General features: G+C 43.7%; 1 protein-coding gene across 5 annotated transcripts in view; it reads left to right on the top strand.

The window, feature by feature from the left end:
- The window catches only part of LOC308586919 (uncharacterized protein), a 282,149-nt gene that overhangs the window by 39,805 nt on the left and 214,645 nt on the right, over positions 1-27,699 (top strand). For 4 of the 5 annotated variants that reach the window (XR_014008111.1, XM_081194122.1, XM_081194121.1 and 1 more), the window contains exon 3: positions 19,158-19,205. The exons of the other annotated variant lie outside the window; for it this stretch is intronic. Coding sequence is in view for 3 of the 4 variants with exons in the window: in XM_081194122.1 (XP_081050248.1) it covers positions 19,158-19,205 (48 nt within the window). In the remaining variant the exon portion in view is untranslated. The remainder of the gene's footprint in view (positions 1-19,157; positions 19,206-27,699) is intronic. 5 annotated transcript variants of the gene reach the window in all.

The raw sequence follows: 27,699 nt of genomic DNA, 5'->3' as shown, positions 1-27,699 counted from the left end.
ATATCTAGCTACCCTCCCAATTAAAAAGCCTGGGTTATTAAGAATGTTTTTGCCTGGCATCTAAAAAGAGGCAGTGATAGGAGAATGCAGGAAATTTTGATAGGTGGGCTTTGCACCTTCCTTGAGTGTTTTCGCCTGGCTGAAATGTGCCTTTGAACCCTGATAATGTACGTTTGTTTGCTTGCTTGCTTGCTTGGGTGGAGGTTGGAGGGGTATGTATGTGCAAAGGTAGCATTGACATGAGTTGTTCTATCCAGTTTTGCCTGTGGCCCCACCCATCAGTGCCCACAAGGAAATGTGGCTCTCAAACTGGAAAAGGTTCCCTAGCCTTGCCTCACAGAAGCATCATTTTAGTGCTTTAGAGATGATGTACATTTTAAGGAAGAACATGGTACAGCCTCCTTCAGCATGTACCACTTCCAAACGTAGGAAGGAGGATTCACATGTTCAAATGCTGCCCTATGTAAAAACAAAATCCTTGTAGAATGAAAACTAGGATACCAAGGTGAAAGCCAGGCCTGGCTGAGAAATGCTAGCATTTGAGGCGAAAAAGGTTAAAACTATTCTCCCTTTCCACAGGCATTTTTTTGGGGGGGGAAGGAGAGTAGCCTTCAGTCCTGCAGTCCCCAGTCTGTATTCCAGTCCCAGGAGGGGCTGTTTCAAGAGTGACAAGATTAAATAACCCATCCATCACAATTTCCTGCATTCTCCCAGTCTTCTTCTTCCATCCCACATCATAGACTCAGGGCCAAGCCCGACGTGATGGTGACAGCCACTTTTGTTTGTTCAAGTGTCTGCACAGTTGATGTCTAAAGTGGGGAAAGTGTCTAATTTTAACATCAAAAGGGGTGCAGAGATGAAAGGAGAAGAGCGCTCCTTGCAGGCTGTCACCCCCCAGCATTCATCTCTCAGCCTGTCTCGCTTCCAGTAATGGAGTCTGGCTGACGGGGAGGGAGCTAGTGCAGGTGAGGATGAAACAGAGGAGCTCCCTTTAATGATGAAATTGGGCATTTCCACACACACACACACACACACACACACACACACTATTCTGTGAACCTCCACATGAACAGACGGTCATATGGGTCCAACCAACATCCTTCTCCATTCCATCATCCTTTTTCCTGCAGTCAGATGCCTCTAGGAAGCTCACAAACAGGACATGAAAGCAATAGCTGTCTTCTCCTCTTGTTCCTCAGTGGTAGGTTGCCTCTAGCATCCTTTCCCCTCCATGAATTCATCCACCCTCTTCTCAGATCCATGCTAATCGGTGCCCTTCACTACATGTGGTTTTGAGTTCCAAAGTTTAACCACGTGCCTAAATTACTTCTTTGTTGCGCTTGAATCTCCCACCACTCTGCTTCACCTGATGGCCCTGGGATCTAGTATCACGAGACAAGGAGAAAAACATTTTTCTGTCCATGGGCAATGAGTGATGATTGCTACCATCAGACCTATGGTCTGCAGCTTTGAGCTTATCAAATGTCATTATCCTCAGGTGACCCAGGCTAGAGTTGAACTAAATGAGCTTCTCACACAACGGGGCATGAGAGGAAAGTCTGTGATTGGCAGAGACAGTGCCCTTGAAATAAGTAAGAATAAGAGAGGCCCACTGCATTCTTGCCTCATGCCTTGCCAGCCTTGGAGACCCCAAACATAGTACTATTTCAAGATACAATAGACCCACAAGCCTAAGGGACAAACTGAGCTCTAAGTTAAGCAAATTCCAAGAAGGTCTCTGACCTGAAGATCGAAGTGTATGATTCCTCCCAGAAGGAATTACATGTATGCTGATGCAGTGAATTCAGTATTGAGAGTCTATTGGATTTGAAATTCATGACATGTCTTATTGAGTCAGGAACTCCTGGAACACAATGGCTGCTGTTTTGTGCTGGGCATGATGGCACTGTCATGTATGTTGTGGTCTTTCAGCCAAATGTCTATTTCTGAAAAACTGGAGAAAGTCCAAACCTCCCTGTGAAGAAGACTGGGTTGAGGATTTATTAAATCTAGCGACTAATGGGGGGGGGGGAATTTGGTCATTGAGATGCATTGGAAAGTAGCGCCAGTGTTCAAGGAAATCGTTGTATGTGTGTAAGGATGACTGCTAGTGCAACAAGACTCTCCTTTTTCTCCTCCCACTGCATGTTCCTGCTCTCCCCAAATATGCTCCAGTGGGTTGGAGTAAACTCCGGAACAGATTCAGGGATCAAGCAAATGTGGGGGGAAAGAAAGAGGAATTCATTGCACTGATAGAATCTTAACCTTAGTGTTATGTTGAACACAACCCTATATTAGGGTTGCTATATTTCAAAAAGTGAAAATCTAGACACAAATGTTGTTGAGCTTTCAAGTTGTTGAGTTGTTGAGCTTTTGAGTTGTATGGCAGCCCTACCTATGTGTTCCTTAGCTTGTAGTGGAGATGTATCAAGCTAAGTTACGCCAATATTTTCCTCTTCTCTCTCCCTCTGAATAAATATTGACCATGTGTTTGCAGGAAGTTTTGTAAGGGAAATAATTTGAATTATTGCATTACTGAACGAAAAGGATAACGTTAGCTATGATAATTAAAGGCAATATGAATTTAAAAAATGCAGAAGAAATTATAAAAATGGGAGATCACCAGAGGTGCTGATGGAAGTCCAAAAAGATTGTATAAGAGGTGAAATTTTGTGGAATGTATGATAATTATTATGTTTTAAATTAATAAAAAATATTTTAAAAAAGAATAAATATTGACCATTTGGGGGGTTATGTGGATGGGCTTAGCTTGACAGATGAGCAAAGACAAGCAGGCTTTTTATTAATGCTCTACATTTTACATAGGTTTATAACGGTATCGGTTTAGTTTGGGATCCGCCTTTATTTATGAGCTGAAATTGTTTAGTGCACTGAAATGCTGATGCAAATCTTAATGCATCTTCCTACCTGGTATGGTTTATGTACAAATAGCTTCTGAGCACTTAGATTTCTTCTCATTTATTTCCACAGGAGGCTTTGGGGGATTTCTACTACGTTTTACAAATGAGGTTCTGTGTTTGTGAATCAGGTCATCGGGTCATTGCAGGGATGGGCAGCTACCTACTGCCCACCATGCCCTTGGCACCACAGAAAAGAGTGGGGCTTGTGCAAGAAATGGACTGGAAGAAATGTAGCAACAGACCCTCAGATACCTATGGAGAAATTTCCCCTTGCCAAAGTGATGATCACCAAAGGGGCAGGGAAGATTTTACCACCGACTTCCACATTTGCTTCTCTAGGGGCATAACCAATTGCTATCCTCATAACTTTGAAGCAAGTGAATACAAACCTGGAACCAGGGCCGGCCCACCCAGAAGGCAAGGTGAGGCGACTGCCTCGGGCAGCAGGATCCCCAGGGGCGGCAGATTTGGTCTCCAAGAAATGCATTGCCCAGTGTTGTTGCTGCTGCTGTAGCAGAAACAATGGCTGCAGCATGTTCCTTGGATGGTGGATCTGCAGTGTCCTTAGCAGCCCCTCGCATATCGCCTCTTGGAGAAATGGAGCTGCTGCTGATCTCCTCCACCCCCCTTGTTCCTGATGCAGATCTTCACTTACCCCTTCTTCCCTGGTTGTTGGGTGGGCACCATTTTATGGTTCACCTCGGGAGTCAAAATGTCTTGGAACAGCCTGGGGCTGTTGTGTATTCAGGACTGGCTCCCTCACAGTGACCTTTTGCGTGTGCAGTATGGACATTCCATGTGCATCTTGGGGGATAGAATTCAGGAGTAGCCAACATGGCGTCCTCTGGATATTGAGGACTACAACTCCCATCAGCCCCAGCCAGCATGGCTGATGGTTGGAGGTAATGAGAGTTGTAGTCCACAACAACAACAACAACAACCACGTTGGCTACCCCTGAAAGAGACGTTCACATGCTAAGATTCAGAAGCCTGTAACAGGTGCATAAGACTAGAACCATACTCCCAGTTTGGTTAATTGAGAGTTCTGCCTAACCCAGTTCCTGGATTGCGTGACTTGGAAATATACAGTGGTGCCCCGCAAGACGAACGCCTCGCGAGATGAAAAACTCGCAAGACGAAAGGTTTTTTCGTTTTTGAGTTGCTTCGCAAGACGAATTTCCCTATGGGCTTGCTTCGCAAAACGAAGCTTGCCCCCGCACCCTGGACCTCTTTTGAAGCAAGGGGCGGCGGGGAGAAGATCGCTTCTCCCCGTTGCCAGCCCCGCAATCTCCGGGGACAGAGGGGAAGGCGCACGCGCGCCTTCCCCTCTGTCCCCGGACCCCTTTTGAACCAAGGGGCGGCAACGGGGAGAAGCGATCTTCTCCCCTCCGCCCCTTGCTTCAAAAGAGGGGACAGAGGGGAAGGCGTCTGCGTCTTCCCCTCTCTCCCCGGACCCCTTTTGAACCAAGGGGCGGCAACGGGGAGAAGCGATTCTCCCCGCTGCCCCTTCCCTTGCTTTAAAACAGGTCCCCTCTGTCCCCGGACGGTCTCCATAGGAACGCATTGATTGATTTTCAATGCATTCCTATGGGAAACCGTGCTTCGCAAGACGAAAAACTCGCAAGAAGAAAAAACTTGCGGAACGAATTAATTTCGTCTTGCGAGGCACCACTGTACTCTAGTAAGACAGCATATGATCTTAAAGAGTTAAAGAGAAAAATCCATAGGAAAATTAAAAATGTGCTTCAGTCTGTCACCCTCAGCATGAGGATGTATGGGGAAAGTGTTTCAGGGCTTGCTTCATCCTCGGATTCCGAGAAGGGTGTCTTGGCAAAGATTTCTACACACGTGTTTGTCATATCTAACTTATTAAGCAATTGAATTTAGTAATAATGACTGTAAATTAACCATCTGTCAAAGATAAGAAATGTCTGACTTAACCCTCGGGCTGCCGCAAATGCATTTGTACGATGCCCACAACATTGCAATGGTTGCCAAAAGGGGGAAATGGCAGCAGACCAAAAACTCACAGAGGAGTATGCATTCCTTTGTGCAAATTGTTGGTGGTTTCTTTTTATTCCTCTCCCCCACCCATTTTTGGCCAAACTTTAGCTGCAAGGAGCTGTTTTGTTTTGTTTTATGTTTTGGAGATTAGGTTAATGGTAAAACGGAATGTATGTTTCTGTGTGAGAAGTGTGAGAAGCACACAGAGAAGTGTCTTTCAGCCCTCCCTCCCAAATTGAAATGGTAGTTTAAGAAATGTAAACCAATATGTGGTGTGCCTTGGAAAGGGCTGCTGGAGATTTATAAAGCTGTCTTCCTAAAATCCAATCGTCTTCTTTCAGCTCCTGGTTTACACAAGACTATCACATACAGTCGTACCTTGGATCCCAAACGCCTTGCGAGTCAAACGTTTTGGCTCCTGAATGCCGCAAACCCAGAAGTGACTGTTCCGGTTTGTGAACGTTCTTTGGAACCCGAACGTCCGACATGACTTCCGCGGCTTCTGATTGGAACTTTCTGCAGCCAATCAGAAGCCGTGCCTTGGTTTCCAAATGTTTTGGAAGTCGAACGGACTTCCAGAACGGATTCCTTTCGACTTCTGACGTACCACTGTATTTTTACTTCTGATATGATTATAACGCTCCCAATGGGTTACGCTGTAGGGAAGCATTGCACTCCCTAGGTATGGGCAGCAATGTGAACTGTGTTAAAAGCAGCCGTGTTTTCAAATCCTGGTTAATTGGGAAATCCGGGTTAGTCTTAACTACAGTAAATGCTTATACAGTGGTACCTCGGGTTAAGTACTTAATTCGTTCCGGAGGTCCGTACTTAACCTGGAACTGTTCTTAACCTGAAGCACCACTTTAGCTAATGGGGCCTCCTGCTGCTGCCACGCCGCTGGAGCACAATTTCTGTTCTCATCCTGAAGCAAAGTTCTTAACCTGAAGCACTATTTCTGGGTTAGCGGAGTCTGTAATCTGAAGCATATGTAACCTGAAGCGTATGTAACCTGAGGTACCACTGTATTGAAATTGACATGGTTTGGAACAATGATGTAATATTGTGGACAACTGCATCTGCACAAACCATATATCAAGAGTGGGGGACCATTTTAAGTTCAAGGACTTCAGGCAGTCCAAGGACATCTCTCACAGTCCTACCTGGAGATGCCCAGATTTGAACGTGGGACCTTCTGCGTGCAAAACAGAGGCTCTGCCATCGAGCTGTAGCCCTTCGTTCATCATGCTTTTAGGAGCTGTCTGCTTGGTCATTGACTCAACAGTACTGGTGTACAGCTTGTGTAGCACTAAAGGTAAAAGGTAAAGGACCCCTGAACGTTTAAGTCCAGTTGAAGTCAACTATGGGGTTGTGGCACTCATCTCGCTTTCAAACCGAGGGAGCTGGTGTTTGTCCACAGAGAGCTTTCCGGGTCATGTGACCAGAATGACTAAACCACTTCTGGCACAGTGGAACACCATGACAGAAACCAGAGCACATGGAAACACCGTTTATCTTCCCACCACAGTGGTACCTATTTATCTACATGTACTGGCATGGTTTCGAACTGCTAGGTTGGCAGGAGCTGGGACAGAGCAAAGGGAACTCACCCCATTGTGGGGATTTGAACCGGCGGCCTTCTGATCAGCAAGCCCAAGAGGCTCAGTGGTTTAGACCACAGTGCCACCTGCACCTGCCTGTAGCACTGAGGAGCATGAAGGAACCCCCAATTTTGAATTGTGCCCAGTTTTGCAGTTTGATTGCAGCCACACAGGAAGGCAGAAAGTTCTCCTGCTTCTTCTCAGGCATTTGGCCTTTTATTTCCTTGAAATGTAGGTGGTCACTGTGCGTCGATGGCATTTTTTCTGCTCTTCCTACATCTGGGACTTGCCTCTGACCCTCACACCCAACCTAGGGAATAAAAATGGCTCCCATTCTGTTGGCCGCATGGCACTTTTAACTGTAAATCTTGGGCTATTGCATTAGAATCTGCCAAGAGCCAAAATTGCTGAAACATCACCGGCTCTATTCAAACCAGCTCATTCCACCCTCTCGTACATTTGGGAGAATTAAGCAGCTCTCTGTGGAAATAAGCATGTCAGCAAACATGTGCATAAAATCAGAAGCAAAATGAACCTGATGCACCAATCCAGAGCTGGAAGATGTTTGACAGCAAAAATGGGAGCCAGTTCTATTTGCTGATCAATACATGCAATGACCTTGTGCATTTAGAACAATGCAAGCCTGCAGGAAGCAGTAAGCCCCATCTAGTGATGGAAAAGACATGATGCCTGTAGAGAGCTGAATGTACGGACATCTACTAATCAGTAGAGGTGAGCAAGGTTCAATTTGTTGTATCTTTAGTTGTGGGACTGGGGAAATGAAGGGACAGTCCAATATTAAAGGTAAAGAAAGGGACCCCTGACCACTAGGTCCAGTTGTGGCCGACTCTGGTGCTGCGGCGCTCATCTTGCTTTATTGGCCGAGGGAGCCGGCGTACAGCTTCTGGGTCATGGGGCCAGCATGACTAAGCCACTTCTGGTGAACCAGAGCAGCGCATGGAAACGCCGTTTACCTTTCCGCCGGAGCAGTACCTGTTTATCTACTCGCACTTTGACGTGCTTTCAAACTGCTAGGTTGGCAGAAGCAGGGACTGAGCAACGGGAGCTCACCCCATCGCGGGGATTCGAACCGCAGACCTTCTGATCAGAAAGTCATAGGCTCTGTGGTTTAACCCTCATCACCACCCGCATCTCTAGTCCAATATTAGTGTGTCCATATTACAGATGGGGAGTGAGGCTGAGAAGCAGAGCTATCCAGCAAGTTTGTGGCTCAGCAGAGATTGGAACTAGGCACTTCAAATTTAACATGCTCTTAATTATTAAGTCGCATTAGTCCAAAACAAAAATACCTTTCACTTACTCCCTTGAGCACCCAATGAGTCTCTGTGGTTTTTATTTGATGATTTTTAGTCATGCTGCTTCCTTATTTGTTCATTGAGGGAAAGAGCATCAACCAATCAGAGCCAAAACTTTTGAAAGCTAGCATTTGGGCATCCAGAAGAAGCATATTTTGCCAGCTGGAGTACTTTTTGCAAGTTTGTGACCCATGTCTCATGGCCATAGTTCCCAAAACTTGTAGTTCTTCTTGAGCTGCAATGGGTCCTATCTTCCAAACAGAAGGTCCCTTTCATCAAATCCATGTGCTGTCCTCACCACCATCTGAGAGAATTGCATATAAAGTGTCCATTATTCACAGAGTCATATTGTAGAGTTGGATGGGACCCCCAGGGTCATCTAGTCCAACCCCCTGCAATGCAGGAATCTTGACTCAAGCATCCATGGCAGATGGCCATCCAACCTCTGCTTAAAAACCTCCAAGGAAGGAGAGTCCACAACCTCTTGAGAGAGACCATCCCACTGTCAAACAATGGACCCTGTCATGCTGCCCAGCTTCAGTCAAAAAGAGACCAAGCACTCCTGTATTTTAAATACATTTTTAAAAAAATCATACGGATTCATTTTTCTTTTGCTGTAAAGCATCATTCTAGAACAAGAATAAACACATTTCTATATCTTACACCTATCCATGGTGTTGTTGTTGTTTTACCTATTGTAAGCCAATCTGAATGCATTAAAAGGTCAGGATATGTTTGGAATGAGTAAATAAAAATGTCCTTAACCTTCTGCCCCCCTCTTCCACCATTGTTATATTCTAGTGTGATCAGGGAATGACCGCGATTGGACTATGCGAGCAAACTTGGTTTTCAAAGGAGCCTAATGTAGCCCCAAGTTCACCCACTTACTTTTTCCTCTGTAAGTGAATGTTTGTTACTAAATATATGGAATAAAAGGTGAGGTGTTGTTTTTGAGGAAAATTATTGCAGTGAAAGAAAAATCTTCCATCACCTTGACTGTAGGTGAATAGGGGTCTTTGAAATACACAAAGCCTTCCTCGAACAATCTCTGCTAGTGTTCTTCTGTTCCATACATTTTAGAAACAGTTGAAGGTAAGACCAGGTGAGCAAGAATGCCATAACTGTAGAGTTTCTCCACTAAGAAACTTTTTTTAAAGTATTTGCCTACCTCCTAATTAACTATCTATGAATGTGGCTGTGAATTGGGGATGTTGTTGTTGTCCTCCTCCATCATTCACCACCATTCACTGCAAACCGTGCCTTGCTTTCTTGCTTGCTAGTTTTAAAAATGTCACTTCAGTAGGCCAAAGACTTAAAAAGGGAAGGGTTTACCCACTTTTTAGGGTTTTGAAAGAAATTACCATCTTCAGTGTGAGTGAAAATGCAGTTCGTTTCCGCCCCCCTCCTCAGTGTCGGGAACTAACAATGGAGAAAGATAGCTGACTCATGGGACAGAACGAAGAACTTCTGTGTTGTCATTTTTTATTTCCACTGCAGTTGCTTCCGAAGTTTTAAAATGCAGATTTGAGCACTTCAAATGCTGTGAAATGGACAACTTCTCCTCAGTTCCTCAGTTCTTTACAGCTACTGGAGTCTGGCTATCCCCCTTTTGGCTGTAAAAATGAAGCTATGAGATCTGATTATGCTGCGCTAAGAATGTTTTACCTTAGTTAGTGATGGACATGTTGGAAAGGAACTATACAGGAAAAAACTGTTTCTCTGTATTGCAGCAGTAAATCATAATGCTTTTGTGTTGGCTTATCCTCGTGGCTACAATATAATACAAGGAACTCATATTTCAAAATTAGCTGAAGGTTTCTTTTCTCAGACCAGCTATACTTCCTTGTTTTGCCAGCCACAGTTCCTTTGAGCAGCGATTTCTTAATGGATTCATCTATTAATTTGCAGACATCTAAGAGTATCTCTTGGGGGTTCCCCCCCCTTTCCCCCCTAATCTTGATGTTAGCAATACTTTGTGCACAAATATCCTTCTTGGATAGTCCAAAGCTGCATAAATGACTCTTTTAGCTTGATCCATCTCTTTGGATTAATCTCAGACATGTCTGTACACCGTAGGCAAACACCGCCTAGCTGAAACAGTGAGCAAAATGCTACAGGGTTGAACCAGATACACCAAAGATGGGGAAATATATATTGGTATTGTTCAGGACTGCAGTTACGGAACTGCTTGATGTCAAAATAGCTGTGATCCATAGAAGTATAACAAATCGAAGGAGGTGCCAGTGCCCTATTTAATCAGTGAACCTCTAAAGCATTTTCAAACTAAGTAATTTGCCTGAAGCAGCGGTGAAGAACTGGGTGACCCCCCAGATGTTGTGGAACTCCCATCACCCCCTGCCAGCATGCCCAATGGTCAGGGACGATGGGAGCTGTTGTTCAGCAACATCTGGAAAGCCACAGCTTCTGCATCCATACTTTGCTGTTTTCGAAGCAGTTACGAAACTTTTAATGCTGTGCGGTAAGGGAAAGCAAGCCCTGGTTGACCTGTTAGTTTGGATGGGTCCTTCACAGCCATATTTGGCTGGGAAAACCCAGCCAGATGGGCAGGGTATAAATCAATTATTATTATTAAATTATATATATATATATATATATATATATATATATATATATATATATATATATGTAGGTTTTGGTGTCTTCGGGTGTCTTCCCGTGTAAGAGTTGGGGTGTCTAGGCGACGTTTCGACGAGGTCTCACTCGTCATCTTCAGGCTGGTGCTTTCGGCTTCTTGTTACTAGAACAGAGCAGGATCTCAGTGTTTGAGTTCCTATAAATACTGTTGAGGGGGTGTGGTGTATAGCCTCCAACGTTCTGGGCAGATAGGAAGTTCCTAGGTTAATGTGCCTTTTCTTCTTTTGTTCATTAATTACTTGAGGGATATCTTGAGTGATTACTTGAGTGATATTCTGAGTACCACTTAGGAGGGTCATTAGGTGTGGATTAGTTGCTAAAGCTTTCGTGTCTTGACCTCTTGACCTTGTGAAGAGTTTTTCTGAGAAGATGGTTGTACTGCACTTAGTTGTGCTCTGGCTTGGCTTCGTGTATAGGGGCGAGCTGTGGTTTTGTGCCCTGTGCCAGCCAGATCTGTGTAGGGATTGCAGGGGGGTGCAGCATCCGGAGGTGCCACTATGGTTTGGCTACTGGATGGTGTCTGTAATTTATCTGTGGAGAGGGTCTGGGTTTGGGTCTGGTGTGGTTGATTGGAGATGGCGTTCTGTGTGCCTCTGGTTCTGGTGTCGGTTTTTGTGGGGAGGGCTAATTTCCAGATGTCTGGCAGGCGGGACGTGTCGTCACGCTTGTTCATGTTGTGAGGGTGTTTCTCTATCTCGATGGCTTCCATGATTATTCTCTTGTGGTGATGTTCCATGTTAAAGAGCAATTTGGAATCTGCAAAATTAATTTCGTGTCCTGTTTCTTTCATGTGTTGGTAAAGAGAGGAAGTTTTTTCTTCTTTTTTGACGGCATTCTTGTGTTCTGCGATACGTGCATTTATTCGTCTGTTTGTTTGTCCAATGTACGTGGCTGGGCAGACTTTGCAGGGTATTTCATAGACCCCTTGGTTTTCTAACTGGATTTTATCTTTTGGGTTTCTGAGGATATTGGCTATTTTTTGGTTGGTGCAAAAGGCTGTTTTGATATTGTGTTTATGGAGGATTTTGCTAATTTTATCTGTAGTGCCCTTGATATAAGGAAGGAGGGCCATGCCATTGTTTTCTTCTGTGTCTTGGTTTTTTGGGGGTGTTTCTTTTTGGATTAGCTTCGTAACCCTGTTTTGCTGGTATCCGTTGGCGATTAACACATTTGAGAGATTCTGTAACTCAGTTGTCAAGTGGTCTTTGTCAGCCAGGCGTTTGGTTCTGGAGATGAGAGTCTTGGCTACGGAGTTTATTTGTGCAGGGTGGTGGTGTGATTGTGCATGTAAGTAGCGGTTGGTGTGTGTTTTTTTCCGGTAGATAGTGTGTCCTAGGGAGCCATCAGGTTTTTTGTAGATTAGGACGTCAAGGAAGGGAAGTTGGTTGTTGGCTTCTATTTCCATAGTGAATTGTATTTTGGGGTGTAGGCTGTTGAGATGTGTGAGGAAGCTATCTAGTTTTTCCTTCCCGTGTGGCCAAATTACAAAGGTGTCGTCAACATATCTGAGCCAAAGTTTGAATATCAGAATATCACTCAAGTAATCACTCAAGATATCCCTCAAGTAATTAATGAACAAAAGAAGAAAAGGCACATTAACCTAGGAACTTCCTATCTGCCCAGAACGTTGGAGGCTATACACCACACCCCCTCAACAGTATTTATAGGAACTCAAACACTGAGATCCTGCTCTGTTCTAGTAACAAGAAGCCGAAAGCACCAGCCTGAAGATGACGAGTGAGACCTCGTCGAAACGTCGCCTAGACACCCCAACTCTTACACGGGAAGACACCCGAAGACACCAAAACCTACATTCCTGTACCCGTGAAAATCTACGAAAGCATATATATATATATATATATATATATATATATATATATATAGCAAATGTTTGGTAACATTTTCAGAGAAGTATATGCCCAGACACCATGGTAAGCTATGTCTAACCAGACCAGGGCTGGATCTAGAAACATAAAAAAAAAGTTTCAGCAAAATGCATTGTAAACCTCATAATGGGAAATCACGTTGGCGATAGATGGGACTCCACAGTGCCATATGGTGTCACAGTGTTATAGCGCATTTAAAACGCTTTTTCTTTACTGAAGTAGCTGAGAACCAGGCATCTCATCACAACCCAAAGCGTTTCAGCATGAAACAGATAATGTTAGATACCGTATTTTTTGCACCATAACACTCAATTTTTCCTCCTAGAAAGTAAGGGGAAATGTCTGTGCGTGTTATGGAGGGAATGCCTACAGGTGGCGGGGGGATCTGCTGCAGTCGTGAGCAGAGGATCCATGGTTCCCCTTCCTTCCCTCCTCCGTGGCTCGCTTTGAAACAGCAAAGCGGGAGAAGAGCCGCTGAGTGGGGAGGAGAGAGGGACAGAGAGCCTGCTTCTTTAAAGGAGCAAAGCAGGAGAGGAGAGGAGCCGCTTACACGAGTGTAAGCGGCTCCTGTCTGGTTGGTTCCTTTAAAGCAAGCAGGCTCTCTGTCCCTCTCTCCTCCCCACTCAGCTCACTACATAGCAGCAATGTTTTTCAGCTCGCTAAGCCGGGGATGAGCGGGGAGGAGGGAGAAAAGCAGAGCCTGCTTGCTTTAAAGGAGCAAAGTGGGAGAGGAGAGGAGCCTTCTCCCCTTATACCCCTCTTCTTCATTATTAGCAGCATCCTTCTCCACCCACCCCACATGTGTTCCTTCTCCCCTTAAACCCCTCTTCTGCATTATTAGCAGCATCCTTCTCCTTGTCCCTTGAGTGCTTTTCCTTCCCTCCCCACTTAAAACGTGGTTACAAAGCACAGATCCACATGGATCCTCAGGATTTTTGCATTGGGCTACTCCAAACTCACTGTCAGATCACATGTCTGTGGCCACAGCATGAACCACAAAAATCATACATCCACTGTTTTGTTTAGAATATTTTTTTTCTTGTTTTCCTCCTCTAAAAACTATGTGCGTGTTATGGTCAGGTGCGTGTTATAGAGCAAAAAATATGGTATATTACAGGCTGTGCTGTAGACAGCCTTTTGACATCCACAGGGTGCAATGGTGTGACTTTGTACAGACTGGCCCTGAAAGAACTGGCAGGGTGGTCCAACACATGGCCCAAGGAATGGCCCTTGAGGCCTTTCTTTGAGACCCTCAGCAACATTTGATGTCAGCCCTCATGCTGCCTTCGCAAAGCTGGATAAGGAGGCCCTGGGCTTTGGGAATGGGACATGAAGGCTCAGACAGGGTCCTAGAGTCTTCCCAAAGCCTGGTTAGCACTTCCCCAGCTTTGGGAAGGAGGAGGAGGGCCTCCTGCCAGAGTCTCATGTCTCCTTCCCCAAACCTGGTGTGTTGCTTTGTTGGCTTTCGCATGGTAGCACGAGGAATGGGGAGGGGCATCAAATTTTGGCCTACATCCCACCCACCCAACAAGGCAGTGTGCGGCCCACAGGTTCTGTGACAAAGTACCTCTTGCGGCCCACTTTGTATGAAAGTTGCACCGCCCTGCACTAGATTTTTAAAAAAGTTCCTATGGCAGAACTTGGGTCTTCAGAACCTCAGACCAATACACAGTAAAGGTCTGACCAAAACCTAGCTCTGTCAAACTTCTTCAAGAATGGTACTCAGTTCTGGTGTCCATCTCTAACGTGGAGATATTATTAATTTGAAGTGGCAGACATCGTGACTGAGGCTGGTCTAACCACCAGCTGCTAAACATGTTGCTTGAAAAGAAGGGGTGATGTTGACTTGTGCAGAAAAAAATCTGTGTATGAGAATTGAAATTTGCCATCTCCTCACCCCTGCAAACCCACCCACTGGACACCATCAGAATTCTCCTCAGAAGGCTGGAATACTCTTTGGACAATATAGGGACTGCGGGAGGAGAAGGGGAAATCCCATCATGCCCACTGGTGCAATGTTAGAATTTGTCTGAAAAAAATATGGTTTTGTGGTGCTGCTCTCTTGGGGGCCCTTTCTTGGTTGTCAAAATGGCCCATAAGTACATTGCACCAATCCATCCTTAAACCCTAGAATAATTCTCTGGGTCTGTACTTTGTGTTTCTCCTCTTCCTTATTTTAGCATCTTTACTTTTCAGACCCAAGGACTTTGTGCATTTTTGCAGTATTTCTTCTTATTGGGGGGGGGAGCCTGATAAGGGTCAAGCTAGACAAGACGCTAAATGCGTCATTACAAACCACATCTACGGTTTGTTTGTTTTTAGAAAAAGAAAAGAATATCAGCAACTGCGAGGGAGGCCAATTTTCACTTGGATTGCAGTGCACAAGGAGGGCAAGTTTAACCCCTTTCTCCCTTGTCAGAGCCTTAGCAATAATCATAGCCCAGTTTCTACCAACTCTGGAATCAAAGCTCCCATTGCTACTGATTTGAGTGGGGTGGTTCCAACTGCAGTAAGGAAGGAAATAGCTTCCATTGGTCCTGTGGCGTTTGCCTCCTAGGTGGGTCATTAGGAAAGGGTTAAATGAGTGAGAATGTGATTGGCCAGTGGGAATGCAAGGGGGGAGTAAAAGTTAGAGTGGGGGGTTTTGAAAGGCAGATGAGGTTTGGGAGTTGAAGAAGGAAGAGGGAGGATTAGGTGTGGGTTGGTAGAGTTGTATTGTGAGAGAGTGAGAGGAATTGTCAGGTGGAGTCAGATAGATAGTGGGAATAATCAGTTTGAAGTTGTTAGGAACTAAGATTAAGAAACTGCCAAGAAAAATTAACTGTAACCATAAGCTTGTTCCTGCATTTAAAAATAAACTTGATTATTTGTTAATGTTAACAACTGACTGGACTCCGTGTGTCCCCGTGAGAAACGGGGTGGTGGCAGTGAAGAAAGCAATCACAGTGGTGGCACAGGGTCAATAGACCATCAAATGTCCGGGGGCCCTGTGTGATCGCCACAGGTCCTTTCCAACCAGCTGAAGTTCTGGGATGTAAGAAAACCCCAAAACCTAGGTGATGTCTTCCCCCTGCAATCCCCATGCAATTTTCTCTGGGCGCTTCAGGTGAGAGTAGGGGAAGTCCCATTACTCAAGCAGAAGTCCATTCAGCACCTGCTCTGCATGCAGAAGGTCCTATGTTCTATGTTCAATCCCTTGTGTCTCCTGGTAGGCCTGAGAATGTCCCAGCCAATGTAGACAATTCTGAGTTATAGACTCATAGAACTGTAGAGTTGGAAGGGACCTTCAGGACCATCCAGTCCAACCCCCTGCAATGCAGGAAAATGCAGTTGTCCTGTAGGGGACAACCTGCAACCTTGGCATTATCAGCACCACGTTCTAGCCAACTGAGCTAAGTTAGCTGGACCTGTGCCCCAGCAGAGTATAATGCTCTTTCCTATGTTCCTATTGGGTAAAAGGGTAAAGGGACCCCTGATCACTAGGTCCAGTCGTGACCGACTCTGGGTTTGCGGTGCTCATCTTGCTCTATGGGCCCAGGGAGCCGGCGTACAGCTTCCGGGTCATGTGGCCAGCATGACTAAGCCGCTTCTGGTGAACCAGAGCAGAGCACGGAAACACCGTTTACCTTCCCGCCGGAGTGGTACCTATTTATCTACTTGCACTTTGACGTGCTTTCGAACTGCTAGGTTGGCAGGAGCTGGGACCGAGCAACGGGAGCTCACCCCGTCGCGGGGATTCGAACCGCCAACCTTCTGATTGGCAAGCCCTAGGCTCTGTGGTTTAACTCAAATGAATAATTTGAAGGAATCCTATAATTTAAAACACACACACACAGCGCCAGATGTGATTTGTGATGTGTTTCACATCATGCCCACTTTGGCCCTAATAAAGTAAGCTTAAGAGCTGAGCAGGGATTTGGACATCCAATGTCCGAAGCCTTTGTGCTCTCCCAATGGGGACAACATTAGACACAATGTACACCCAGCTATCCCCATTCAACCTTTAAAAGGAATGGGGGAAAGGCACAAATATTCATGCTCTTTCTCGTTTTTGCTGAGAGTAAATGATGAAAATGCTGTTTTAAATGAGACCATGGAGGCCCCTGGGAAACATCATTTTAACTGTGCCAAGGATGCCTCTCTCTCTTTTTTTCCTTCTGCATTTCTTTATTAATAAAAACCACATTTTGTTTGCAAAACAAAACAGATTGGTCCAGTGGCACAAAACAATAATGCGGTGAAGGCGCTAGTTCATTAAACTGGAATACAGGGATTGGGTTACTAATTTGATGCTTTTAATTTCATGTTATAAATTACGTCCTTTCAGAAGGTAGGAGAAAAAATATTTCCCGTGACAATGGCTACCTACAGACAGGAAGGTTATATATTACCCCGGAGAAATGAAAAGTTGAGGGATTTGCGGGAGATTAGGCCTGCCGCTCAGATGGTTCCTCGGGAGCAGAAAGTAACGTGTGTGTATATCAAGAGTAGCTTTATAAATACTCTTCATCAAATACAGAGTGCTTTCTTTGCTCTTTTCATAAGAAGTTTTATAAAGATGCTAGGTAGATGGTAGCTACCAAATTCAACATCACGGCTATGAGCCAAACACGAAAAACAAACACAAAAGCATTATCAGTGGGAGAATCAAACGAGAGGGTCATCCTTCATAAACCTTAAGTGTTTTCAATTCATATCTGCATTATGTTTCCCAATGTCCATCCTCATCGGGATAAACAAGCCTTTAACTTTGCAGTTCTAAACATGTCAGCTCAGAAGTGAATCTTATCTAGTTCAGTGGATCTTACTCCCTGGTGAGTGGGCATAGGGTTGTGACCTAAAACCTATTTTCTTCATGTCTACTCTTACTGTTAAGGTCCTCCTTTCCCACATTGGTCTGTTTAGTAAAATATCTCTAAGCACTATCAAACATATGGTGCAGACATATTTCCCCCCTTTCAATCAAGTCTTAGATACCCAAATATGAGAGATTTCTCCAAAGTTGATATAGGGTGGTATTCAACTAAGTTCTTCTCAAAACTGATCCACCGAAATGAACGCACATTAGTTAACCATACTGATTAATTTCAGTGGATCTGCTCTGAGTAAAAGTTGAGTACCACCCAAAGGGTCGCATCCAGCTGCATTCTACTCAGACACATTGAAATTAATGGGCCTCAGTTAGTCGTAACTGTTAATTTCAATGAGTCTACTTTGAGTAGAGCTAAACACTGGATGCTGCCTTTACTGTTTGCAGCAGAGTGAAGGAGCTCTCTCCTGTGACCTCCTCCCCATTTTTGAAAGGTTCTTCCCTGAAGCTGAGGAACTTGGCTTTATTCTGAGTACTACAACCCAATGGTCATTTAGCACCAATTAGAAGTACAGCTCTTCCTGTCTGATCCATTTTGAAACCTGTCATCTAGGCTGCAATTCAATACTCACTTAACTGAGACTAAGCCCCATGGAAGTCAATGAGATTTGCTGCTTCGGAGTATACTTGCATGGGATTGCACCGTTAAGTCCAGAAAGTGCCATCTCGCAACGTATTCACTCAGGAGCTTTTGGCATAAAACAGGGGTCAATAAAAACAGCCAGCTTAAACTAGGATTCGAAAGAGACAGCCAATTTACCATGTGGCTTGGTGAACAGCAGACTCTCTAGGACAAAACAGGACTCCTAGACATCCTATCGGGAAGTCTTTCATTAGAAGGGACTAGGAAAGGGGAGGAGGAAAGAGGAGATATTTGGGTACAACCATCATTCCCACTCTAATAAATACAGTGGTGCCCCGCAAGACAAATGCCTCACAAGACGGAAAACCCGCTAGACGAAAGGGTTTTCCGTTTTTGAGCTGCTTCGCAAGACGAATTTCCCTATGGGCTTGCTTTGCAAGATGAAAACGTCTTGCAAGTGTTCCGATTTTTTTTCGCTCCCCCCCTTTTTCTAATCCGCTAAGCCGCTAATAGCCTTTTAGCCGCTAATCCGCTAATCCTTTAATAGCCGCTAAGCCTTTAATAGCCGCTAAACCGCTAATAGCCGCTAAACCGCTAATAGCGCTAATCTGCTAAGCCGCTAATAGGGTTGCTTCGCAAGACGAAAAAAACGCTAGACGAAGAGACTTGCGGAACGGATTAATTTCATCCTGCGAGGCACCACTGTAATGGTTTTGTGTTACATCTGAACTGGCCATAAGTCTCCCGCATTCACAGCTCAGTTCCATGACGCCATTGGGGCCAATGATCCCTGGGCACCACTGCTGCCGTACAGCCTTAATTTATGACACTGTAGACACTGTGGTTTCTAAAAGTAACATTACATTTTTTTAAAAAAATTGGAATGATATGCCATAAAAATGAAACAATACTTATTGAATGCTTTGTCCCGCCAAAGCTGCTCGAGATCCATTTTCTCTTTGAGAATGAAGGTTAAACACCATAAACTTGATTACTTCTCGAGGCTCAGAGAGACTCCGCAGTCCTGAGCCCTGTTTTAAGCTGATTGTCCATTATCTTTTTGTGCCTTATTGACTTGAGGACTAATTAAGAGCATTAGCATAAAATGAAAAAATTACAATGCAAGAATGGTGCCAATTATCACATGTGAACCACATTCTGAAACTGTAAAACATTCATTTTGCATTACTGATCTGGCCCTGCGAGTCTTCGGTGCTGCCAAGCAGATAATGCTGATGTTTTTTCATATGTTCATTCCCCCCCCCCTTCTGCAGCACCCATTTTTGAGATCAGTTTTACTCCTAAATGCCTCTTCTTTTTACAGGGTCTTCAGGGTGAAGGTGCTCCAAGGTGCAAAGTGTGTACAGCCGAGGTAAGTCACTCATTATTATTCTTTACTTACATCATTTCTTCATAAAACTTCTGATTAAGAGTAAAATGAAACCGTTTTTAACCTGAGAGCTAGTCAAACGTAGTATGAGCTAAGAACTAGGAACTCAACCACAAAACCACTAGATGATGTTGTCATTCGTCTTTCATCCTCAGTTTGCATCATATATAAATCACAGAACTGGCTTACATTTTAAGATTGTTGTGATGGTCACTGTGATATGGTAGATAATCGGTGGAATTCAATGTAGTACTAAGTCAATGGGCCTATTAGTGCAAGGATTTCCCCTTGCTCAGAAGACTCTTTTCATCCTACAGCACCTAAATCTGTTCTGGGGGTTCCCCAAACTTTTGGAAGCATATTTGGGGATGGCATAGGGTGGCTGATGGGAGGAGAGGAGGGAAGGACATGTTTCACAGGCAGAAGTCATTCCACTCCTGCAATTATTTAGTTGAATACCACCCAAAGTGCTTCAATGTGTCACAAATGGTCTTGATGTGCATATTCTGTTAATAATGCAGATTATTTTATTTTGTTTGTTCTGGTGTGGGCTTTTTATATATTGATATTTTTGAAATCATTCAAAACATGTACACATGCTTCCCAATGGATATAGATCCACATTTTTTTTTTTCTGGCTAGCTGAGCAGTCTAGACTTCCCCTGGTTACGCACATGTGGACAAATTAATTTGTTTATCAATCACAGGTATATATACCCAGCAACATCTTTGGTGGCCAGTAGAAATGCTGATTGCTTGGCCAGTGTCCCTTTGTTTTAGTATTCTAATATGGTCATCTTGGTCAAAGTGCTTCAAACTGCATCAGGAGCACAGTTCCACACTTTTAAAAAATGTGCATAAGAACAGGAGTCTGCCAGATCAGGCTGGTGACCCAGCTAACCAAACATCTTACTGTCACTGGGGCCAATCAAATGCCCATTTGTCTGCAGTCCTTGCTTCAGCGTCAACACAAAACAGCTTAAAATAGTCTGTACCAACAACAGATCCATTTGCATTATCGCATTGGCCTAGTGCATATTGAAAAAGAAGTCATACATGACTTGTATTGCATCTGTGAAAAGCAGGGCCTCTGGTTCCTATGTGTTTGGTAGCATTGTTTTCGCAATTCTTGATAGAAGGTCTTTGCTCTTCACCGTGTAATTCCCTAATTCAAATGGCACTTCAGCCATCAAATGCTCCTTTCAGAGGTGCATCATGTGAAAGAATCGTTGTGGCAGACGCAGGTAAGAGTATTACAAAGGAATAGCTTAAGGGGTTGTTCTGCTGTAGAATGTTTACTTCACCTGACATGTCTATCTTGGATGCCATCCATGATTATTCATCTGGATGTTATTTACATGAGTAAGGATACATCATTTCTTCTGTAGACAAAGGATGGGAGAAGGGAGGGAAGAAGATGCAGCCCAATACCTAAGAAAGTTAAGGGATTAAAAACAATTGTACAGGAACAAATAAAATGGCTGGTGTTTTGTAACAGTCAAACTTGATCTGCCATAACTGTTGCAATGACAGTAAGCCACACTTCCTCACACAGAGGTTGATGTATTGGCTTGTACTAATGGCTGATTAAGGGGCACAATCCAAGATGGTAATGTAGCACCTTAAAAGAACAATGCTTTAAACCTGGGGACCTGTATGCAATGTATAGGGTGGTCTTCTGTAAGTCAAAATGGGGGTCACAGACATGGACAGTTGGTAGTGTTCTGAATCAAAGTTGTCTGGATTGAATTTGCTTTAAGTGCTAGATATCAAAGTTTTATACAGGAGACTCAGGAAGTTGGAGTCTTGTGATTGCACCCCTTCCATCTTTGATTGATCAGCATCTTCTTCTCACACATAAATAGAATTGCTTCAAGAGCCTTCAAAATTCTGGGTGAATAATAATCTTAGAAGCTTTGTGAATCTCACAGAGATGTCATTTCCAAAGGTTCTAAACTCAGAAGTCTTGTTGAGCTATAGATGTTCAAAACAGAAGTTCTAAAAGGCAACACATGTTGATTAGGCCAGTTTTTGTTTTTGTTTTAACCCATGAAAATACATTTGAAAAAGAGCAAGGGGCTTTCAACAGCAACTCTGTAAGTACTGTTACAGAGCCATGATGTGGAGGTCGAGTTGCACACAACCACTGCCCTGAAAGAAAGTAGCAAAGAACTTCAATCATGTATAGAAAAAGCCAAAGATGGATGTATAAAGAAACTAGTTTTTTTCCATCTTCAAGACCATCAGACTCACCAGACCATTATCAGGAGAAGAGAAGATAATGCACAAAATAACAGCAGAACCAAAAGCACACCTCTGTTTAGATTCAGTTGCTGCATTCAGATGTCCAGCTAAACTATGGTATAGCAAGATGTAAACAAGCCTAGCTTCAATTGCTTGCGTGCTTCTCCTCTCATCTGGCCAGGAGGAGCAGTTTGAAACGTTTGCTTCTACATTTGTTCAGCATGTCATCCACACCAGAAACTGTCGTTAACATTAACTGTGGTTAGTTTCAGTTACAGATAGGTAGCCGTGTTGGTCTGTCATAGTCAAAATAAAAAAAATCCTTCCTGTAGCACCTTAAAGACCAACTAAGTTAGTTCTTGGTATAAGCTTTCGTGTGCATGCACACAGTGTATCTGAAGAAGTGTGCATGCACACGAAAGCTTATACCAAGAACTAACTTAGTTGGTCTTTAAGGTGCTACAGGAAGGAATTTTTTTATTGTGGTTAGTTTGAAAGAAATCAGCTTAAACCCAAGGTTTCTGAACCTGAGTTGTTCAGAAAGTGGCTCTGGCAGTGCAAGATTATGCATGTCTGCACAGAAGTTTAATGGGATTCAATTCCAGGAAGGTGTATTTAGGATTTGAGTCTCAGTTATATATGCGGACCTCAATATATTTTGCTGCATGGGGCAACATGGTACAGAATTTGGCCTCTAATATTAGGGTGAAATGCCTAAAGAGCTCACCACAACTAAGACTGAGCATGACCTACTGGACAAGAAACAGGTTAAAACTGCCAACAAAAAGTATTTTAAAATGCAAAATCCTGGTTATCAGTTTATGAAAATCCAGTTGAGTCTGATGACTTCATGCTGTAGATCTTTTACTCCCAACGGGCCAACTGCACTCACAGTTTTGGCAGGGACAGCTGTGATCTCTGCATTAGGAGTTAATTTTGGAAAAAGTCCAAGTAGGCAACTCTTGTCTTTTTCTGTGTCTAGAGGGTCTAGCTCCATTGAGCTGCAGGAACTCTGTGTGGCCTGCTTCTCTGCGTAGAAGCAAAATCCGTGAGAACATTTTTTCTCCCTGTTGTGATTATAAACTTTGCATAGTTATGCCTTCACAGAGTTATATAACCCTATGTGGTACTTAATGAAGTGCTGGATGTTTGAAAAAACAACAACTGCAATGTTATTTTGCCCGTGGTATGTTTACCCTTATAAGGATTAATGCCTAGCACTAATTCACTTGTGTTCTGTGATCTCTATCGCGCTGCAATAAAGATACTTAGCACTTTTCACTTAGAAAAAAACCCGCTTTGCAAACATCTCATTATGAAACTCCACAACAGCCCTGTGACACAGGTATGTGGGTCAATTCAATGCTCTGTTTTAATAAACCTCCAGTGCTCAAGTAAATTACAAAATGTGAAGTCATTAAATCCACTTAAAGGAAGGAACATTCGTGAACAAAGGCTCATCCTATTCATTACAGTCTAGATGGGGAAAAGACAGAAAACTGTTATAGTGATTACCAACGATAATATTTACAGAAAGCCACTGCAAGAGCTACATTTAAGGCACTGCAGGAAGGACCATCATGTCTGGCCTCATGTAGGGATGGTGGGGGGATTTGGTTTGGTTCACATTTTAAGGGGAACCTGTTGAATTCTGACTTCCTGAAACTATGCAAGCCAAAGTGAAGCTGTCCTTTGACACTCACACTTCCCCAAATTTGGCAATGCGGTTCTCCAGCCAATGGATATATTTGAGGACCATCTTCCACAAAAAAGGCGTATATTGGTGAAACCCAAAAAATATGGACGCGTGTTACATTGCTTTCCAAGATTGTGTATTAGGTAAAATGGCGCAAATGTGTGTATTAGGAGCTGATGAATTTCTGTGAGGACTCTTTTAACAATGCAGCTGTGGAAATGTGGGGAACTGAAGACCAGGAAAATGAGAAACTGAGAGAAACTGAAATTGACAGATTCACCCATCCCTAGACCCGTGTTCCTAAGGCAGGATGCTCACCTGTGTCTCAATTTGGTTGCACATTAACTCTCCTCAGAAATGATTTCTGACACCCAGATTATAGTGCAACAAGTAAGTAAGATGATAGTAAGCCCCATTGAACAAGGCGACATTTTATTCTTGAATAAATATGTACAGGATAACAAAGAATCTTGTGGCACCTGAGAAACTTACAAATGAGCAAGCAGAGGTGGGTGACCCCTTCCCTAGGTACTTGGACAAAATATATCTACCACACATCTCAGATATAATCTCAGTACAGTAAACAAAGCCTAAATGTTGGATGGGAAGCAAAACAAACTAATTATGTTTTTATGTTCCATTTCTCCATCCTATCCTTCCTGGGTAGCAGACCGTTTTTGGTGCTGCATCTGTGTAGCGGTATTGCTGGGCCCAGGCAGCAACTGCCAAAAGTAAAACACAACATGGAGAAAACAATTGTGCAGTCATTCCTACCAGAACCACAATTCACCCCAGAACTAGTAGAACATATGAGGGTGTCACTAGTTGCACAATCCCAACCCTTACTGCTTTATTTCACAATAATCCTTGATTCATTTTGTTAGTGGATTCATAAGTAAAAGCATCCTAGTGAATTCTCCATTCCACCCTTACTTTGTTCGAAGGGAGTACTTTTTCAGAGTCCAAGAATAGTCATTCGAACCCTCCTTTCCCTCTATGTGTTAGCAAACTGATGTTGTTGATTCGAATGTAAGCGTTCAAATTGGTATACAGTGTGATCTGGAAGACCTCTGAGACATATTTTTGTCCTCTGGGCAATGGAAAGGCAAAAGAGACAGTAGTCACTAGTCCCATTTGTTGTTGTTTGCTGTTGGAAGACTACAGTTTCATCACCCAAGAAGAATGTGGTGGGTGTAGGAATGTCTGGGCATGTAAGTCATGATGGATGATAAAATGCAGCATCTTAATCAAGAAACTATTCTGGAGTTCTGTGAAATATGATACAGATTTGCAAATGGGCTGAGTTTGGAAGAATAATAAAAACTCTGCATCTCATTGTCTGCGTTGTGCAAAGGGGAGTTCTTTCGTTCCAGAGTAATGGAGAAGAGAATTGTCAACTTCCTTCTCAAATCTGTTACTGTTGGATAGAAAACGGACCACTTGACGCGTTAAGTGACCTTTAACATAGCAAGGTCTTTGAAATGTGGATTCTTCTGTATTTCAGATGTTCCCTTATGGCCCAGCACTTTATGCCTACACCAGAGAAGTCACACCCCCACCCTTTGGTTCAAGTTTCAGACAGCTTAGCCTGGTTCATCTATGCATATTACTGAATTCTTTGCACTGGAATATCTGATCAGCTCCTTCCTTACCCTTCCTCAGACACCAGCTCAAATTGCTGTTATTTCAGTGTGCCTTTCACAGCATGGGCAGTGACTGATTAATTCTTTGAGGCTCTTATAAAGATGGGTTTCTGATTCTTATTTTCTTAATTTTGTTGAATGGTGATTTTGGCCACAATCCTATCCGCCTGGAAGTAAGCCCCATTGAAGCCAGTGAGACTTATTTTTGAATAAATATGCACAGAATAACAAAGAGCCCTGTAGCACCTTAGAGACTAGCAAAATTGTGGCATAAGTTATCACAGACTCCACTCTGCTTCATCAGAGGCATGAAGTGTTGCAAAAAGTGAGGTCAGAGCAAAGTGAAACTTAATGGTGGTTCTTCGAAAAACAGCTCTGGATGACAGAGGACCCCTCCAGACTGGTGTTTTATTGTGGGTGTCTTTTGCAACATGCTCTTGCCGCAATAAGAGTGCATTAGAATCATAGAATCATAGAATCATAGAGTTGGAAGAGACCACAAGGGCCATCGAGTCCAACCCCCTGCCAAGCAGGAAACACCATCAGAGCACTCCTGACATATGGTTGTCAAGCCTCTGCTTAAAGACCTCCAAAGAAGGAGACTCCACCACACTCCTTGGCAGCAAATTCCACTGTCGAACAGCTCTTACTGTCAGGAAGTTCTTCCTAATGTTTAGGTGGAATCTTCTTTCTTGTAGTTTGGCTCCATTGCTCCGTGTCCGCTTCTCTGGAGCAGCAGAAAACAACCTTTCTCCCTCCTCTATGTGACATCCTTTTATATATTTGAACATGGCTATCATATCACCCCTTAACCTCCTCTTCTCCAGGCTAAACATGCCCAGCTCCCTTAGCCGTTCCTCATAAGGCATCGTTTCCAGGCCTTTGACCATTTTGGTTGCCCTCCTCTGGACACGTTCCAGTTTGTCAGTGTCCTTCTTGAATTGTGGTGCCCAGAACTGGACACAGTACTCCAGGTGAGGTCTGACCAGAGCAGAATACAGTGGCACTATTACTTCCCTTGATCTAGATGCTATACTCCTATTGATGAGGCCCAGAATTGCATTGGCTTTTTTAGCTGCCGCGTCACACTGTTGGCTCATGTCAAGTTTGTGGTCAACCAAGACTCCTAGATCCTTTTCACATGTACTGCTCTCAAGCCAGGTGTCACCCATCTTGTATTTGTGCCTCTCATTTTTTTTGCCCAAGTGCAATACTTTACATTTCTCCCTGTTAAAATTCATCTTGTTTGTTTTGGCCCAGTTTTCTAATCTGTCAAGGTCGTTTTGAAGTGTGATCCTGTCCTCTGGGGTGTTAGCCACCCCTCCCAGTTTGGTGTCATCTGCAAATTTGATCAGGATGCCCTTGAGTCCATCATCCAAGTCGTTGATAAAGATGTTGAATAAGACCGGGCCCAAGACAGAACCCTGTGGCACCCCACTAGTCACTCTTCTCCAGGATGAAGAGGAACCATTGATGAACACCCTTTGGGTTCGGTCAGTCAGCCAGTTACAAATCCACTGAGTGGTAGCATAGTCAAGACCGCATTTTACCAGCTTCTTTACAAGAATATCATGGGGCACCTTGTCAAATGCCTTACTGAAATCAAGGTAGGCTATATCCACTGAGTTCCCTTCATCTACCAGGCTTGTAATTCTGTCAAAAAACGAGATCAGGTTAGTCTGACATGACTTATTTTTCAGAAATCCATGCTGACTATTGGTGATCACAGCATTCCTTTCTAGGTGTTCACAGACTGTTTTCTTAATGATCTGCTCCAGAATCTTCCCTGGTATTGATGTCAGACTGACTGGGCGGTAATTATTTGGGTCCTCTCTTTTCCCCTTTTTGAAAATAGGGACAACATTTGCCCTCCTCCAGTCTGCCGGGACTTCGCCTGTTCTCCAGGAATTCTCAAAGATGACTGCCAGTGGTTCTGAGATCACATCTGCCAGTTCTTTTAATACTCTTGGATGCAGTTCATCTGGCCCTGGAGACTTGAATACATCTAAACTAGCCAAGTATTCTTGTACTATCTCCTTAGTTATTCTGGGCTGTGTTTCCTTTGCTGAATCATTTGCTCCAAATTCTTCAGGTCGGGCATTGTTTTCTTTATCGGAGAAGACTGAGGCAAAGAAGGCATTGAGGAGTTCAGCCCTTTCTATGTCCCCTGTTTGCATTTCACCATCTTCTCCTCTGAGTGACCCCACTGTTTCTTTGTTCTTCCTTTTGCTACGAACATACCCATAAAAGCCTTTTTTGTTGCTTTTAACCTCTCTAGCAAGCCTGAGTTCATTCTGTGCTTTAGCTTTTCTGACTTTGTGTCTACACGTGCTGGCTATTTGTTTGAATTCCTCTTTGGTGGTTTCCCCCCTTTTCCATTTTTTTGTACACATCCTTTTTTAATCTTAACTCAGTTAAAAGTTCTTTAGATAGCCACCCTGGCTTCTTTAGGCACCTTCCATGTTTCCGTCTCATTGGTATTGCCTGACGTTGTGCTTTTATTATCTCCCTCTTAACAAACTCCCAGCCATCATGAACTCCCTTTCCTTTTAGTATTACTGTCCATGGGATCTCACCCAGCACTTCCCTAAGTTTTATGAAGTCGGCTTTCTTAAAGTCAAGAAATTGAGTCCTAGTATGCTTGGCTGCTCCTTTCCGCTGTATAGTAAACTTCAGAAGAGCATGATCACTCGCGCCTAATGATCCTTCCACTTCTACCCCACTAACCAGCTCATCAACATTGGTTAGGACCAGATCTAAAATGGCTGTTCCTCTTGTTGCTTCTCCCACTTTCTGGACAATGAAGTTGTCTGCAAGGCCAGTGAGGAATCTGTTTGACCTTATGCTCTTGGCTGAGTGTGACATCCAACAAATATCCGGGTAATTGAAGTCC

This window comes from Podarcis bocagei, assembly GCF_964188305.1.
Source record: "Podarcis bocagei genome assembly, chromosome: 5".
Lineage (NCBI taxonomy): Eukaryota > Metazoa > Chordata > Lepidosauria > Squamata > Lacertidae > Podarcis > Podarcis bocagei.
The sequence above is the reverse complement of the archived record's forward strand: the minus strand, read 5'-3'. Positions and strand labels throughout refer to the sequence as shown.